The 18520-nt window shown below is 39.5% G+C and overlaps 1 protein-coding gene across 3 annotated transcripts in view; it reads right to left on the bottom strand.

Annotated features, from left to right (window-relative positions):
- RAD51B (RAD51 paralog B) overlaps positions 1-18520 on the bottom strand; it is a 387227-nt gene that overhangs the window by 156728 nt on the left and 211979 nt on the right. For all 3 annotated transcript variants that reach the window (XM_044436055.1, XM_044436054.1, XM_044436056.1), the window contains one exon: positions 6235-6313. In XM_044436055.1, coding sequence (XP_044291990.1) covers positions 6235-6313 — 79 coding nt within the window. The remainder of the gene's footprint in view (positions 1-6234; positions 6314-18520) is intronic.

Here is an 18520-nt window from a genome sequence, read left to right as displayed (position 1 = left end):
AGCTTAGTTAGATAAGCTCAGGAATTGCAAAGCTCCTTTGCTCCCAAGGTTTGGAAGCTGCCCTGTGCTGTGCCTTGTGAGCTAGCTCAGACTGCTCATTTCTCTGGTGCCTTAAAAAACCGTCTCTGGGGACTTTTACATAATTCTGTTGGAGCTGTGACGAATTAGTGACCAGGATTTGGATGAGAAGCAGAGAAACATGTTTGCTTTTTGCAGAATTTGCTTAGCAGTTTGATGGAAGGTTCTCCCTCATAAAAAATGGCACATTTCAACACAAAAACAAGAACTTACAAAGGCTTAGCTTTAAATAAAAGAGAAATCATGCACACATTCCATTTTGTATTAGATTAGATTGTAAAACTTGGTATTTAATTAAATTTTGGGACTCTGGGTTGGGTCCAAAAAGTCACTTAAGCACATCTTGATTTCATCTACTAGATACATTCTCTTGAAAACAATCCTAGACTGTGAAGGAAAACAAGGAAGCCCTACAGAATGAGTAAGTTCTAGACAGCATTTTTTGCCAGGGCAAAAGTTTAGTGATATTTTCCTTAGTCACACTGCTTAACAACATACAAAAGAATACATATGGGCAAAGGAGGGTGCTGCAGAATACTGAAATGGTAGGGTTAAGTTAATGCAGAAACAAACCACCCAGAGTAAAAACAGTTCTCCAATTATGTTTGCTTGTTTCTCTTGTTGTGTCTATTACATCTGTTTTGACTAGTAAAATTTATAAATTGGCTTAGCTGTGCTGATACGATTGAATCTATTAACTGGAATCATTTTCAGTTTTATGATCTACCCACTGTCTTACAAAGACCATATTGATCCTATAGTTACTTTCAAGCTTATTCTTGCATTACAGTTCAGATGTTCTATTATGCCCTTATTTAAGTCAAGAAAACAAGGAAAATACAAGCCCATCTGCATCACTGGTACAAGTAAAGGATAAGCTGCTTTGGACTATGCTTGTAAAACAACAGTCATCTAACTTCATTACATTTGAACTTCCTAGGAAAAATCTTGGGAAGATCTCCAGACTTTCCAAGCTTTTTCCAAGAGAGTTTAGAGCTGTGTGGTCTGGAGAGGCTAGCCCAGACATCTCTGCCAGTCTTGTTTTCAAGCAAACTCATATGTGCAAGGAGCTGGAAGGAACAAGTTGCAGAGAGGGCTCACTGCTGACAGGAAAAGCCTTGCAGAGCTCATCCTTAAGCTTTGGACACACCCGAGTCTATTCAAAATGTTATTTCCTACCAGGGTCAATGGGAAATATTTTCTGTGTTTTCAGGCATATGATCTGGGGACATCATTCTGTGATTGGGGCACTAGTGTCACCCATATTAAAGGTTGTTAGCAAGAGACAGCTATCAAGTTAAGACCTTCTAACTGTAAAGTTAGTTCTTGCCCATACCAGGAGCTGTTTCCAAACTGAATCCCCCTCCTTCCTTCTCTATCAAATGGATTTGCCATCACCATAAGTGAGGTTCATGTTGCTTCTAGGCCAGATGGCAGGAATGCCACATGTTACTTAACTGGTAATCTCATTTGACTTGATGTCAAACCACTGGGCTGATAAAATCAATCCTTTTCCCCTCTGACCATCCAAGTTCCATCACATCTTTCCCTGAACCAGAGGCAGGCTGGTCTTCACCTGTCACTTGGCTTATCATGCAGCTCCTTGACCCTGGCAATTCAGCTAAATAATCAGACCCCACCTCTTCTTCCTATTCAGATTCAGAGCCTGAATCCTCCACCCATGGATGCTGTATTTTAAGAGAGGCAGGCCCAACTGCAACAAGTGGTTTCAATGTCGAGGAGTGCTTCTGATCAGCTACTGCTGTTTCATTAGCCAAGCTATTTCCAGACAGGAATAATCTGATGACTTCCCAAAAGACTTAATGGAAAGTCTATTCCAAGTAGGGTTCCTGTTGGAGATGGTCCAGAACCTGTAACTGGTGAAAAATGCCATGGCCTGTAGGATGAGAGGGCAGCAACACAGGAGCAAATTAAACAACCTTAGAAAGGGTCCAAAGGAGGGCCACAAAAATGATCCAGGGTTTGGAAACACTGCCCTATGAGGAGAGACTGAGAGACCTGGGCATGTTCAGTCTTGAAAAGAGAAGACTGAGGGGGACATGATATCCCTCTATAAGTACCTCAAAGGCTGTCACAAGGAGGAAGGTCAAGATCTCTTCTTGCTGATGCCAAAGTGTAGGACATGGAATAATCAATTCACGCTGTGACCACCCAAATTCAGGCTAGATATCAGGAAAAGCTTCCTCACTGTCAGAGCAATACAACAGTGGTACCAGCTGCCTAGAGAGGTGGTGGGCTCTCCCACACAATCATTCAAAAAGAAACTGGACAGCCATCTGAGTGGGATGGTGTAACATGGTGTTCTGCAAAAGTAGCGGGGTTAGACCCAATGGCCTTCATGGCCCCTTCCAACTCTACTATTCTATGATTCTATGTCATTTCTGCACTGGCTGGTAGTGGGCTACTGGAGCCAATTCAAAGTGTTAATAGTAGAATCCAAAGCTTTAAACACCTTAGGACCTGAATGCTTGAAGAACCACCTTCCCCAGTAGTAACTGTGATCTAAGACTGGCTGGAGGGACTAGGTTTGTCAGGCCCTTGAGGAATCTGGCCCATGTGGCAGAGACGTCCCTAAGGAAGGAGGCACCCTAAGGAAGACCCTTCCTGTAGAGATTCAGCTGGACCCTATGCTGTTGCCATCAGGAACCAGTGAAAGATATATTTATATACATAAGGTTTCAAGGATAGAAGCAAGTCTGTTTTTTGGTAGAATCCTGGCAAGCATCCAGCCTGATATAGTGGTGTCTTGCATCTTTACAAACCTTTGCAGCATGCAGTGATCTTGGCCAGACTTTGACAAAGATTCCCTGAAGTCAGAAATTTGAAAGCTATTACCAAAGAATCAAAACTTGGCTTGCTACATTTTAGATCACTGCTAAATAAAATAACTTTTTCCATCTCTGTAAGTTAGTATAACATTTGAGTGCCCCAAATAATCTACTTCAACCCTAAGATAAATCCAGATTTCATTTACATCTGAACCTGTCAAGATTAACCCTAGTACAAAAGCTGCTACTTTCAAGAACTGGAATCAGATATCAGTTATTTCAACCAAGGCTTAACCAATATGTGCTGATATGAAAATTGTTTCCTGGGGGCAAGTCCTTTATTTCTGCTTTTTTGTGCGGGGTAGAGATGTGTGTCTGTTAATACATCCATATTTATTTATTTTTTACAACAAACAAAACACACACATAAAATAGAGGGCAGTACATTTAATGTCTTTCCCCCTTTTACTTTACAAACAAAAATATAGGCTTATAACTCTGACAGAAAAAAATCTGAATCTACATACTTTCTCTCATAAATCAGAATCACTGAGAGGAAATAAATATAAATATGGAAACTTAATATTTTTGAAAGACTTAGGTTTAATACAAACATAGTTTTAACCAGCAACTGCTGGACTCAGTGGCAAAATTCAGATCCACATATGAGGATATAATCCAAGCTTTTCATTTGTGCAGTCATGTGATTTATAATATTTACTAAATTCAAAAGCAGGCTTCTCAAGAAATTTGTGCAAGATTCACTGAGACATTCTTATCATTCTCCTTGTTTGCATAATGGGTTTGAAACATGGTTCAAAATCTAACTTAACCCTTTGACTAGCCATCCTTGTCTTCAAATTGTTGAGCAGCAGTTCCCAAGAGAGAAAGTAGCAATAAAAGACCCACTGAATAATTGGATTCTTTTCACTACTGAGCACTTCAAATTTACAAAGGCATAGAAGTCTCCCACTGCAGTGTTCTCGGGCAGCTTGGCGATCCCCTAAAATGATATAAGAGGTGCAGTTTTCCCTCTACCCAAGTCTCACTAAACAATTTTCTGTCCTTGTACCTAGACCATGAGATCCAAAGAGACCAGGCAACAGAGCAGCAATTTACATCCACAAAGGGGATTTTGATGCACTCTTCTGAATAAGGGGCATTACCATGTTAATAGCTTTTTCACTCTCAGCCTAGGATGCTGAAACTTTTGCAAATGGAGAACAGTTCCGCTTTCCATTTTAACTGTAACAATAGTAGAAGAGCTCCTTAAACTGCATCAAACAGCAGTTGGTAAAATCCCTAACTAACCATCCTCTCCTGCAGTTTTATTAACCATCAGGCCCATGAAACAAAAGAGGGGGAAAACATGCCATTTTAATTCTATCCCCCACCTCCTAATCATCTAGGGACAGCAAGAAGAATTGTCTACAGAGCTGTTAAATTAAACATTTTATCATGTTGTTTTTCTTTCCTATCCTCCACAATAAAAGAGGTTTCAGGTACGTTTTCTAATATCAGTTTGTTTATGGCCTCCTGGTTAACAGAGTTGCGATTGGATTCCCCCCCCCCGCCTCATTTTTCAGACAGCTGTTGTTCTTCACCCGTTCCCACACTCATCCACTTGTTCCCTTGTCACATATTTTGAATGTACTCTCCCCCCGACACTGATTGCTTCACACAATAAAGAATGAATGGAAATGATGCCTCTGCTGTCAAGACGGTGGAACAGAGCCCTTCATTAGCACTAAAATGTTCTTCTGCCACCAGCACAGATACTATCCTATACCTGACACTTCTCAACAAGCTTCCTTTAAAAAAATGGCTCCCCCTTTTATGTAGAGTGTGGCCATCTTTTTAGCTGTCTTAAGTATGGCCTTGTTTGTATTTTACTTTTCTCCCACATGTCTCTGTGTGCAGTGAGATCAGGGGCTTGCATACATTCTCCACACCCATACTCCACTCAGCTCAACAGCTATTGTCAATGAACACAAGATGAAACAATTTTTGATTAGGTATCAGATGATTTAAAAACCACACAGCACAGAGTTTTGAATACTCAAGGTGCAGCACAATACACTGATACTGTCTCTTGGTTGGTTTCCAGCAGCACACAAAAGCAATGACTCCCAGCCAGTCTGCTCCCCTCAGCTTGCATTCAAGGTAATGCCTGAACATGCATTTGAACACGAGAGCTCTCTGACCACTGTGTTGTTCCATAAAGATCTGAAGGGACTGGACTGAATAGTTGGGGGAGATAGAGGCAGAATTTCCTAGTTTGGGTGTCACTCTCATCTTGTGGTAGAAAGGAGTGGGGAACAAGTGTTTGAACCCCAAGACGTACTCCCAAATCTCACCATAGAGAGAGGCAAGCAGGGAAGGAATACACAAACAAGAAGTATATCCTTGTTCACAGCCTTCATAGCCCTCTTTCCACAAGCAGATTAATTTTTGACATTCAGAATAAGTCAGGTTGTTCAAATGTGCAGAAGGAGGGAGCTCTCAGAAAACACATCTGAGAGGTTAATCAAATGCCCAGAAGTCACATATGGTGCAGCCCCCATAGGACAGTTTCATGTCAGAACATTGAAGAGTGAGTGCATGTGCAGGAGAAGGTTTTGTTAGAGCATGGCATGCATTCTACTTCCGCAGTATGGAGGGCTAAAAGATGTGTTTTTTTATTAATTCACTTCACTCTCAGGAAATACCAAGAGAGCTGTATAGGTACACCTCCTCTATGTTCAGCCTCTCTCTCCCCACAAGTATGTTCTAATCAGTTTAACCAGACACATTCCCCAATCTTCCTGAGATTATGAACTTGTCAATCATGTTCAATACAGCCACATGCTAAGTTTAGGGCATCTCACAACATATAGTGCCAAAACAATTACGAGCCAGACTATTTTTTTAGGTTCTGAAGCATCCATACATACAAGAATTCAAAAAAGCCATTAAGACAATAGTCTTGCAAGTTTAATCTGCTCATCTTATGCAAGCAAGGACTTAATGAACTTATACCGAATCCAAGTTTTGTGGAACTAAGAGTAGATGGTTATAGCACCTCATAAGCACTAAATAAGTTTATTGCCAGCTGGCCTATAAAGGCAATTATAGCTGCACAGAGAAGAAAAAAATAAAACAATCTGTTCCAAATATTATATAACAAAAGAATGCCTTTTTTCTCTTTTTTGGCAAAGTGAAGACAGAAATTCACCTCACAGTGAAATATACCATTGTATTGGTGACACAAGAGCAACATTAAAATTTGGGGCATTTACTTCTCTGAACACATATCATCAATCTAGTATGAAACAGTTCAGTAAAAGTTAGGGTTCTATAAACCTACCTTCTTATATTAAGGTCTTACCTTGGAGAACCAAACCGGAATTTTCAATCTTATATCGAAAAGATGTGAATGGTGCAATGGGGGACTTAGCAACTAGAAGCTGCAAAAAAAAAAGACAAAACCCAACAAAAGTTGTTGCAGTACTGATTACACTTCTACTTTACAGAGATTCAACAACTACGAACACAAAAGGGCTAGCATATTTTTCCTCACAGTGGCTCTGTAAAGAGTTTATCCTAACCTAGATACACTTTAATCTATCATAAGTATGCTTCAGTTCTTTAGGTTCCAAGGACTGACTCAGATTTTCCAAAGTTCTACCCTGTTGGAATATATCCTTCCATTTAGTTGCTTATGTACCAAATACTTAGGCATAGAATGTTCCAGATTCCTGGATGAACTATATGCTCACAGAAGGAAAGAAGGGAAATCAGCGATGTCCCCCAGATAAACATTTCCACTTAAGGAGACTCACTTCTACTAACAGTAGTCAAAGCCTGCAGCTGTGTTGGTATGGTTTTCATAGTGCAAAATATTGCATGGTAGGGCAACATGATCACATGCAGCCAGCCCGGATATATATAATTTGCATGTAGAAGCTCCAGAATGGACATTGGTTGTTAAGGGATTTTGAGGTCTTGCTGCTGCCATTCCTCCAAAACACTTTTACAATACAAATTTGAAGCAGATTTCCTCATTTTTGCCTCAGGAAAAAAGGGAAAGGAACTAGAAAGCAATTTCTCAGTCAGTCTGTGGTTTTCACAGCAGCATTTCCAACTTTGCAGCCCTAAGGGCACCATTTAACAAGGCAGCTGATCCAAAGCACATTCTGGTTCTTTTCAGAGCTCTCTTTCAATTAAAGTGATGTCATACCCATTTTACCCCTGCCCAGAAAATACACCAGACCATACTACTTTCATCATTGTTACATCTGCATGTACACTTGGGAAATATTCATCAGGCCTTCAAACAGCACTGCCAGGACCACTCTTCTGCCCCAGATTTCAGTACTCCAGCTGTATACCTTATCATTCTTCCCAATTTCAATTCATGGAGCATTTTGCTAGTTCTCTTTGTTCATTAAATAACCTAGTTCAGATGTAAGAGCTGTGAGTTTATTACTACTTTCCATATCAAGTCTTAAAGATTTATGATTGCAAACCAAAGGGATTGTTGACCCTGAAGTTTACCTGAGCATTACATTGCAACCACACAAAGCCTAGCATATTCAAGATCTGTATGGGCAAGATCTGAAAGCTGCTACAAAAGGAAATACTTGGATAAGATGTCTTGTCTAGGACTGATCTCAGGGGAAATTGATTTCAGTCAGTTTACAGCAGAAGTCAGTTGTTCCCAGGGCTGATTGGCTGCAGCATCTGGAGCAGTCTTCAAGCTCTTTAAAATTGATTTTCCTTTTTTTAAAAAACAGTGATGAATGAATGTTTAAATGAATAAATGCTCATGATGTACATTAAAAATAAAAAGGCAGAGATTCTGCCTGAAGCCTAGGGGAAGGGGGGAGCAGGATAGATGACTCAGATCAGAATTTGAATCATAAATCAGCCTGATTGTTGAATAAGCTGTGACGGCAGGGGAGTCTGGGGTCACTCCACAATTGGTTCAATTGTGGTGGTTTCTACTTAAAGGTATGTCTGTAGGGGTACTTACAAGCAAGCACTTGTCCCAGTTCATATACAACATCTGCTAGCCTGTAGTGTCTTCCTTCACTTGGGAGGTATGGAAGTACATGTAAACACTCAGCAAGCAAGCAGAGGTTTAGTAAATAGCGGCAGTGTTTAGCTGTTTGCTGAGCAGTGCCAGGCCGGCAAAGCCATTTCAAGATGTGATGAGCTTGATGACCTTCCTTAGGTACTACAAATACGAAATGCAAGTACTTTCCCTTCCTTGGCAAGGACGAAGCTTTGTTAAAACATTTAGATAGCTTCAAGTAACAACCACTGGATATTCGCATAATCAGACCTACATTTGAGATGCATCCAAGTTGAACATGGATCTACCCTCCAGATCTTATTGGTCTACAATCCCTATTATCTCTGCTTGGCTGCAGCTGATGGGAGTTGAAGTCCAAAAACATTCCTCACCTTTGATCTAGAAGTATATAACTGCTGCTGCTTTCTATTACTGCCTGAAGCAAGTATCTAAGGCATTTGTGCATAATCACACATTTGCCTCTCAGCTGCTGTCTACAGTCAGAATATTTGCCTTCTAGGTACACATCATACCAGCCACCACCCAGAACTCAATAAACCTCTTGCTATTGTTGCCAACCTGGAGAGAGAAAACAGAAGGTTACCATGCAGGTCACACTATGCAGCTGGCAAGTAGAGGTCACCAGTTCAGTAAAGCCAGAACTCATATATTTAGGTATAGATAAGTGATATTTCTCAGAGCTCAAAGTGCACCTTTACACAGAGGGAAATGAGACCACTGGTTACTATTGGTGACTTAATGATAAATTGTACAACTCATCTCCGCTACCCTCTATACCTGGAGGAACCTTTTAAAAAAGAAACTGAATGTTCCCCATTTTACAATCTCCACCAGAAGAGCACCACAAGGCCTTCTCTCCAGTTATATGTAGAAGGGATGCTTTACTACTGAATATGGGTTTGCAGGAATGCTTTGCAAAGTAGTGTGGGTGTGGCATGCTTTTAAGGATCACTGAAGGATCCAAAGATATGTAGAAGTTCTTTCCTTACTAAACTGCAGCTGAGATTTTAAATTCAAATGTGCAACCATCTGTGGTAAACAGTTTACCTGAAAGCATTGCTTTTTGGAAGCATCATCGTGTCATGTGCCAATGACTGCTGCAATTGCAGTCCTAAACAATGCAACTGTGACAATATTTTGTTACTGGAAATGATGAAAAGAAAAATAGTGTATCTAGTATCCTGTTTTGTGACATATACAGTTACACTATCTGATACGATTCAGATGCCCATGCCCATAGAAATAGGCATTTTATTCAGAGTGCTACAAAGAGAATCAGCAAGTGCTTTTGTATTTTGTCACGAGTGCCTCTGCAGAAAATTGGAAACACCCAAATTCCTTCAAACTGGGTCCAGAGCTGCAATGTATGTCAGTGACACACTTAAATTTAATCGAAAGTAAATGCCACTGCAGAACCTGCTCCTGAAAAAGTATGTGCAGGATCACAGCTGTAAACTACCTTGGAAAGGACCAACTTTTCAGTTCTAGTCAATCAAGCCACAAAGTACACACAGTTCAAGGTGATTTAAACATTAAGAACTGTGTACATAAAATAAATTTAAACTATAGTAAAGAATCATAATGAATAAAAAGTCAAAATAAGAAGTCCTGTTCACTCTAGAGTTATGCTTTAACCAACCTAAGAAAAGGATAAAGCATATGCAGGTAATAAATTTTAATGAACTGAACCTAGCAAATAAATGTAGACTTGTGTGACAACAACATATGAGCTTCTTTCTTTGGTTCTTTAGGTTCTTTGGTTCTCTTTGCTACATTCCAAATCCAAATATCAAATAATATTAAATAATATTAAATGGTGGATTTTCATTATCAGAAAGTACTTCTACTTTCTCCCTGACTATTCTAGCCTCCTTGCACCTGCAATCCTGCTCCTGAGGGACTAATTCCCCCCCCCCCCAACAGTATGTGATAAGGTAGAGAGGGTTGCAATAAGTAAGGAGGATTAGTGAAAATCGGATGTCTTGACTTCTAAGAGTAGAAGTGCTTTCCACTACCACAAAGCCATAACTGGGTACAAGCAATAGAGTTTAAGGAGTCTATTAGAAACATACAAAGTACAGTGGAGATAATCATATTCAGATAGATGGATTATTTGATGTAATATCTCAAACAGTAGCAAGGATTAAAGGCAGAATTTGCAGACACACCTGTATGACCTTAAGGCTTAGAGTTACAACAGAAATCCTGGTGTAGCTGAAGAAGGTTCATTGCACGTCAGTGGAAAATAAGGTTTTAAAGTTTGGGAAATAATTAAGATTTCATAATAGCAATTATGACAACTTCATTGCATTGACTAATACATGGTTAAGTTTGTCAACATGTGCTCTGCAAAGGCATGTCCTGTTCCACTACTATGATATTAATTATCCTTTGACAGCATCAATGAATTTTGGAATGCGGTGAACTGGTAGACATTGTTGGATTTCTAAAAGGCTTGTGACAAAATCTTACATAAAAGACTTCTGAGCAAACTACATATTAATGAAATAAAAGGAGATACTGTCTTCTGGAATTGTAACTGATTAAAGAACAGGAAGCAGAAAGTAGAAATAAATTCTCACAAAGGAGGAATGTAATCAGTGCAGTCCTACAAGGATCAGCATTGGACACAGCACTCTCCAAGGTTCAGAATGCTGCTGTGCACATGACAAGAACACTCCGGTACAACTCCCAGAGATTATGAATGATAACAAAGCCCAGTGGTAGATCTGTGAAGGCCTGGGACTAGGTGCTCTGCTGGAAGACTCATCCACTCTGCAACTGTACTGGTTTCTCACTGACCTAAAAGTAATAGAACACATTTGTTTCCTTTCTGCTGCCTGATTAGCAAGCAGTAGTGGAGGGGATCACATGATTCCTCTTACAAGCTGTGTAAGGACTTTTACAGGGAAAAAAGAAAGGCCTATTCATGGCTTACCAAGTCACTGGAGGTAGGCTAGGAGTCATTGACAGTTTCTTGCTTTTACTTTTTAAATTTTTGTATGGGAAACATGGTGGCTGCTGTGGAAAAAGCTCTGAGTAGTCACACCTGCCATTTTAATTTGCAGGAGTGTCTCTTCAGGCTTTAGATGGGGCTCAGAATACTGCAAGATGGAGAAATTAAGTTGGCAGGCATGTATACAAAACTTTGTTCTACAGGACCATGCCTACTCTGCAAATTTATTTATTATAACAAGAGAAAAAAGATGAAAATAAGTGGCCACTGTAGTTTGTGGTCTCTTCAGCCTTAGTGGTGCCATCAACAAAAGTGCCATCGACTTAAAATCCACAAAATGAACCATTCAATATTCTTAACATGATGTAATCTGCTACAGCAATTTTGAACCACAATTAACATTAATATTAACAACACAAAGTAAATTGCAAAGAGGTAAATATAATTTTGTTTAGTAGGCTAATTTTAGCAAAACTCACACATTGTCTAGTTTGTGATTATATTTGTACAAAAGAAACTGAGAAGAAATTCATTGAATCACAATGTTATTTAACAAGGGATGTGATTATCTAAGAACATTCAATTAGATTCATGTACTAATAAGATCACTGGTTTGCAAATAAAACTTTCCTCCGATTGTGCCAAATGTCTAGGACATGCAATCTTTATGCCAGAATCTCCCTTCTTATCGTACATAGAGAAAGTTGTTTTTTCAGCTGCTTAAAAAAAATCAAGTGAAAAAAATTAGTGAGGAAAATAACACACTTGACTTCTTCATCAGTTAAAGAAACTTGACTTTTCTCTGTTTGCTCAGATTTTCTCATGCAGCAGTTTAATCTGTTGCTTGAGAACCGAAAGACAGGGAGAAAAAACTGTCCAATCTGTGCTGGTACAAGCTCTCCTGTTTCCTTCCACTGCCATTACCGTCACTGTTGCTTTTCCTCTCCTCTCTCCATTCTACCACTTCTTCTCTTACCTGCAGAGCCTCTCCCCACCCCCATTGCTACAGCTGCTTCCTTCAAGATGGGTATGCAAGGTAGGCAAGGCTTTTTCAAAGGCTGTGTCAGCCAGAAGAACAGGACAGCATAGCTTTGCAGACTGTAGGCCGGGACCAAATGCCTGGCTATGAAGGGGGCCTTCCTCAAAGACAGATGCTGTGGGAGCAGTATTCTAGGAGACTGCTTATATTGCCTTACCTTATGTGTTGTTTGTTATCAAAGTAAAATCAAAAACTGTAATATGTAACCCTGATTCTCACCTGCCCAGACCTGTACATGGGCCTCACTTATATTACATATTGCACCTTCATTCTTAATTATTGCCAACTGTTGCAAAAATCTGTGGAAGAAAGCAGAGTATGTAGACTGGATACAGCAAGCACTATGAATTGGCTATCATTTTACTGAAGTGGGCTGAAGGAGGAGAGAACAAAGACCAACTTTGCTAGTGAGACTGAAAGCCAACACACAAATGCTGACCTCTGTGGCAAAAGTATTAAAAATAACACACAACTGGAAACTCTCACTGGTGCTCCATAAGACAATGACTGAGCAGCAGCTCTAAGCACATGAAGTAACTTGGACACATTGGGACTTTTTGGGTGCCACCATACCAATTCAAGGTTAATCTACAAGGAAGAAAGGAGACTTTGGAATTTCTTCTCCATCAGCCTCATCAGCAGGGATAAGGGAAGTTTAATCAAACAGAGGAAGAAATTAATCCTAATGTGGACAACTCACTCCAAGGCAAATGCACATGCCCTGTTTTTTCCTGCAAAAATGTGTCTGGGGTGAGTCTCAATGGGGCTTATACAGATACATTCACACTATTTATGACTGAGGCATACAAGCAGTCCTATGTTGCATTGCCCTGGACAACACAGTCTGAAGAAAGGCTGTTCCCCTGGACTGTTCATCCATGAGTTGTTAGAACTATCTACAAACAAACAAACAAACAGACAGACAACAGACCTTATTTGTGTGTGCCGCTGTGGGAAAAGCTGACCCCCAAAGCTCAGTAATTTTCAAGAGAGGTTTTAATTAAAAACAGGTTAATGGGTTACAATTCAATAAAACTCTTTATAGTGCAGTCTAAATGCATAATACCTCCCCGCTACCCCATGGGAAAATCCTGTTCAACGGAAGCTACTAAGAAAGGGATTTCCTCTTTGCTATTTTATAGAACTGCAGCAATGGCTGCTTGGGGCACTTTATGAGAAGTGGGTCATAAATCCAACCCAATTAGTGAGGACAGTACACAGGGAACATTTGTGTTGAGTACACATCCCACTCAACTATACTTCAGGAGGCAGGGATCAGAACAAACGGCAACAAGATGAGCAGATATAAGTAACAAAAGTGGCTCCTCCTCCAGAAAAGGACTACATTTCCTTGCCTTGTTTATTTGCTCCTATCTCACTTTAACTCTCAGAGCTTACATAAAAGATAAATGCATAGCACTGTTTGTTGAAAATGCCCATATCTTCTCAGTGTTCCAAGTACCTTGATGCTGATGGTTTACACAGTGCCACCTATGTTTGTGGTGCTTTAAACAAAAGAACAAGACAGGTCCCTGCCTGAAAGGCTAGTGATATATATCATCATCTTCACCATTCCACCTTTAGCCATCTGTTGCAGATGGCTGATAGACTGACCATAAGACCGTCTACGCCAGTGAATGAATGATTAACACGGGACATATCACCCTTCACAGCACTGCAGTTAACAGCCTTATGTTGTTTGGCCTGTATTCCAAGACCATTCTGGTAACCCTACCCGACTGGGGACCTGGCCTTTGCTATTTGAAAAAGGGTCTGCTCTTCAGTTCCTGATTTCTTAAGCACCACTATAATAAAAGAATATATTTGAGAGTTGTTTCTTGCTTGGGCATTAGATAAAATGCAGATGCAATTGTATGCATATTTACATGTAAACATGCATACAATTGCATCATAAATTATAGGGTACAAATGCAATATTTTTGATCCATTGTGCAGATCAAGAGAGCCATACCATGATAAATTGATCCATCAAATCATTATTTAGGAAATTGTATTATGTTCTCACTACAGAACAAAAGGTCCCAATACAAGCCTGAAAGCAGTATAAGGTATACTTTAAAAATCCACGGTCTGTGGATTTTCAGTGGCAGCCAAGAACTTACCTAAGACTGCAAAATGTATACTGTGTTTATTAGTAAACAAATGGACTCCTTTCTTCCTATGAATCTGCCAGAGTATTAAGAGCTGCAGGAAAGACATTTTTGAGGCTGTTCATACCCAAAGAGATCCATTTGTTGGGCTTGCCTGGAATAAGCTGTCCAATAACTCACCTTTTCAAAATGTGCACCTATGCTTCAGTGTTTATAGTGTTTCTAATATTCTTATGTTCATAGTTTTACGGTTTTATTGTTTTAAATTGTTGTATGATACCTTGATGGTTTTTGTAACAGCTAAGCTGTAACATATACATTTTAATATTAAATGCACACTTTTTGTTTGTGTTTCTATGTGGGAGAGAGTTGCACATGTTGTGCTCTGTATTCTCTTTCTTCCCATCTCAATGGGCTTGTCAGGCCCTATGTATTGTTCTAAATTTGTTTCCACTGGGCAAAAATAAATATCCATGTAAGTTAATTGACACCTAAGTCCCTAGCTCATAATCTCCAGCAAGCTGTTCTGTAGTTCTTCTTCACAAGCTTTAAGTGCCTGGGAGATTTCATGTGATGACAGGTTGACAGCTATTTTGATAAGCATGAAAGAAATCATATCAGTGTCCCTCCTACTCACTTCTTCATGAAAGGTTGTACTCTCCCTCCCTCCTTCCCTCCCTCTCTCTCCTTCCTAGCCTATGCTAAGAACAATACGAAGTGAAAGTTCGGAAGACCCAGACTACCTCCAAGAAGAGATGAGATATATTCAAGCCCTAGACCACAGTATAAATATTGTTACCCACAGCACAGGCTGCAAAATGATTTTAGCATAAAATAAGATGTTCTCTAAAACTCCACCCCCATTCCATACAACTCCTTGGTAAAATCTAAGGGACTAACAGAACATAGATTCAAAGGTACCAAGGGAATCTATTTCAGGTCACTGCAGACCCATGTTATTCAAACTGTGTTCCCTGGAACCCTGGGGTTCTATGGGAATCATTTGAGGGGTCTGTGAGAATCGGCCAGTAGTTTACTCCTATGATTTCAGTGAAATTGTAAGATCTTCATTCCTTTGTTTTGTTTAAAAGAAAGAAGTCTGTGACCAGGTAAGGACTTCATTCTTTTTAATACAGAGCTTTTACACACACACATTTAAAAGCAGGCTAATTTGTTTTAAAGCCAAAGTGGTTTCATTTGGGTTGCAAGGCATAGTAGAATAGGGGAATAGTGATCACACAGGCTTAATATTGGAATAAAATAGATGTAAAACCAAAAATATGCTTGCAACTGTCATTAAAAACACTAAATGTTGATGTTCTTTGTGGGGGAAAAACAAATACATTCAAGAGCCAGTGTGGTGTAGTGGTTAAGAGCATGGGACTGGGACTCAGACGATCTAGGTTCTAGTCCCCACTCAGCCATGGAGCCAACTGGGTGACTTTGGGCCAGTCCCAGACTCTCAGCCCAACCTACCTCACAGGGTTGTTGTTGTGGGGATAAGATGGAGGAGGAGATGTAAGCTGCCTTGAGCCCTTTGTAGGAAAAAGGCAGGATATAAATTGAAAAATAAATAAATAAATAAAAGAAAATATAATTTTTCATATTATGTGTTAGTGATGTTATACTAAAATTTAGTATGTATTCAGTAAATTTAGCATTAGTTACCAAGTAATAAATGTAAAATAATTAAATGTTTATTCTTTCAAGCACTTATTTATTTGTATTTGTATACAAGTTTATTTGTATACAAGTTTATTTGTATATTATATAACATGTTTTATGACAACATTAATTGCAACATTTTATTCAAATAAATGTATCACATAAAACTTATTTATTAATGGGGTCCTGCATTGATTTTTTACACTGAAAAGGGTTCCTCGGGTATTTATAGGAGATTCAGGACAAATAAAAGGAAACACTTCACACAGTGCATAGTTAAACTATGAAATCCACTTCTGCAGGTTGTAGGGATGGCCACCAATTTGGCTATAAGAGGGAATGGAACAAATTCAAGAAGGAGAAGGCTATCAGTGGCTACTACTCCTGATAACTATATGCTACCCCCAGTAGCAGAAGCAGTATGGTAATACACCAGTTGCTGGGTAACATGGATGAAGGGTGCTTTTGCATTCATACTGTTGGATCCTGTGGGCAGCTGGTTGGTCAGTGTGTGATCAGAATACTGGGCTAGATAGAACCCAGGTCTGATCTAGCATGGCTCTTCTGCTTGGTCTGGACAGAGGTACTCATAAGCAGTAATGAGTAGGGTTGCCTTCCCTACTCATTGAAACAATGAAAGACCACATTCATTGTTTGGAAGTCATTTTGGATTTGGTGTTATCTGTGGAAGCACAGGAGAAACAGTGGCTACAAGATAATTTTACCAGTTTAGGGCTCAATCATGTGTGTATCTACACAGAAAATGCCAGTTATTGGACTTTTTTCTGTCTAGACAGGAATAGGATTGTGTCCTTGAGCTGATAACACCAGCAACGACCATATTATCTTGGTTCATGTCTTATATTACTCATGCTCTATTTGCATTTAGACCAAACTACCATAAAGTGCTCATTGTAGGGTTTCCTTTGAAGATGGTTCAGAATGCAAAAGCTCAGGGTTGGCAGAGTTCATATGCTTGAATCACATTATACCAACTTATATTATATTAACATCTCAGCCCAATGCAAAATGTTGGTATTAACCTGTATGGTGAATCAACCTCATGGAGCAATATAGTTAAAGCAGGGCCTTGACCCAAACAAAACTGCCTGTGCATTAAGATCAGCTAGAGGTCCTGCTTGTACATTTGGCAGAAGGAATGGTTAGGTTAGCAGAAGTGTCAGTTTCTGTGGTGCCCCCAAGGTGATGGTACTCCCTTCCTCAGGAGTAACATTTAGTCCCCTCCTTATTTTCTTTTAGGAGAGCCCCAAAAAGTTTTTGTTTCAGACTGCATTTAATTAAAAGTGTAGCTTAGAGTTTTAGTGATGTTTTCAGTGGCTCTGACTTTTGATCCTATGGAAAGAATGGATGGCTGGAATAAAAGTTGCAATATTATTATAGGAATTACTCCTTTTCATTTATTACTGATTTTTTTAATGTTTAAGTGGGATAAATGTTTATTTACTTGTTTGTTATATTAGTATCTCAGCTTTCCTCCAAGGAGCAAAGGTGGGGTGTACAGTCTTCCTTCTTTCCATTTTATTCTCACAATAACCTTGTTAGGTAGGTTAGGCCAAGAGATAGTGACTGGCTTAAAGTCATGCAGTTGACTTTCAGCCACAGATGAATGGATCTGGGTTTCCTGAGTCCCAGTCTAGTAACAATCCCATGCTGGCCTTTAGTTTATGCATGCCATCTTGAGAAAATACTGTATTTTGACAAGTGGCTTATAATCTTCTAAATAAAGTCTTCAACTTTTCTGTTGTGGATGAAATACTGCTAGGTCTATCAAACTGGTACCTAACATCAGTATAAATTCCCTGTATAATTAACACAAACAATTGCTGGAGAGAAACAAAGAAGTGTATGACACAATGCCACTGCATTATTTTATTTAGCGTAATTTCTAATTCATATTTTATAAAGAGCCCACCACTGATACCAGAGTATCAAATGGATCAGTATCAAAGACAGTTTAAAATAATATAAACATTGTTATTCTTCTGGAGAGGAGGGAGGAACATAAATCTAACCATTCTGGAGAGGAGTGGAACATAAATCTGACCATCTTGCAAGGCTCTGACATTGTTTCTTTTATATCTACATCCCACGCATGTCCATTAAGAGAACTGAGTCTTGATAAAAAACTGCTACATGACTCAACACATGTTAGAGATAGCTCATTAGCAATGGCTTATCACTACAAAGGTACAATCCTATGCAAGTCAAGTCAAAAAAGGCCCACAATTCCTTCCATGTCCTAGCCAATATATCATGTTGAGAGTTATAGGCATTTTGATTGTCTGAACTTCCACAGGATTGTGCACCAATTCTGACTTCTGGATTCTCCCTTTCTTCCCTACTAAACTAAATCAATGCTTCTCAAATATGGAGACAGTGAGCTTTCATGAAAAGAGTGGGGTGGGTGAGGAACAATCTACTAGAACCACGTGAGTCTTAGCTTTCTGCAGAAATAAAAAGTCCACAAGAAGCCACCATGTGGTCCTTTACTAATCACAAGAATCTCAGATAGGAAAGTAATCAAACAGGCTCTTCTATGCTTATTTTGGGACGAAGGCATAATCAGCCTGAAGTTCAGTCTAAGCCTTGCTCCCCACCCTTGCTTCTGCCAGTCAGGGAAGGGGAGGCAAGAGTGAAGCTGCATCTGAACCAAATTGTTGCCTCAAGAATTGCTGCTCAAGGTGCTGAGTTAGCTTTGCTCACATTTCACTTGAGGTGGCTCAGTTGACATCACTCCCCTATTGTCTTTCCTAATCGGCCTGGACATGCTGAAGAGTAGTCTAA

This window comes from Varanus komodoensis, unplaced genomic scaffold (assembly GCF_004798865.1).
Source record: "Varanus komodoensis strain SLA01 unplaced genomic scaffold, ASM479886v1 scaffold3, whole genome shotgun sequence".
Taxonomy (NCBI): Eukaryota; Metazoa; Chordata; class Lepidosauria; order Squamata; family Varanidae; genus Varanus; species Varanus komodoensis.
The sequence above is the reverse complement of the archived record's forward strand: the minus strand, read 5'-3'. Positions and strand labels throughout refer to the sequence as shown.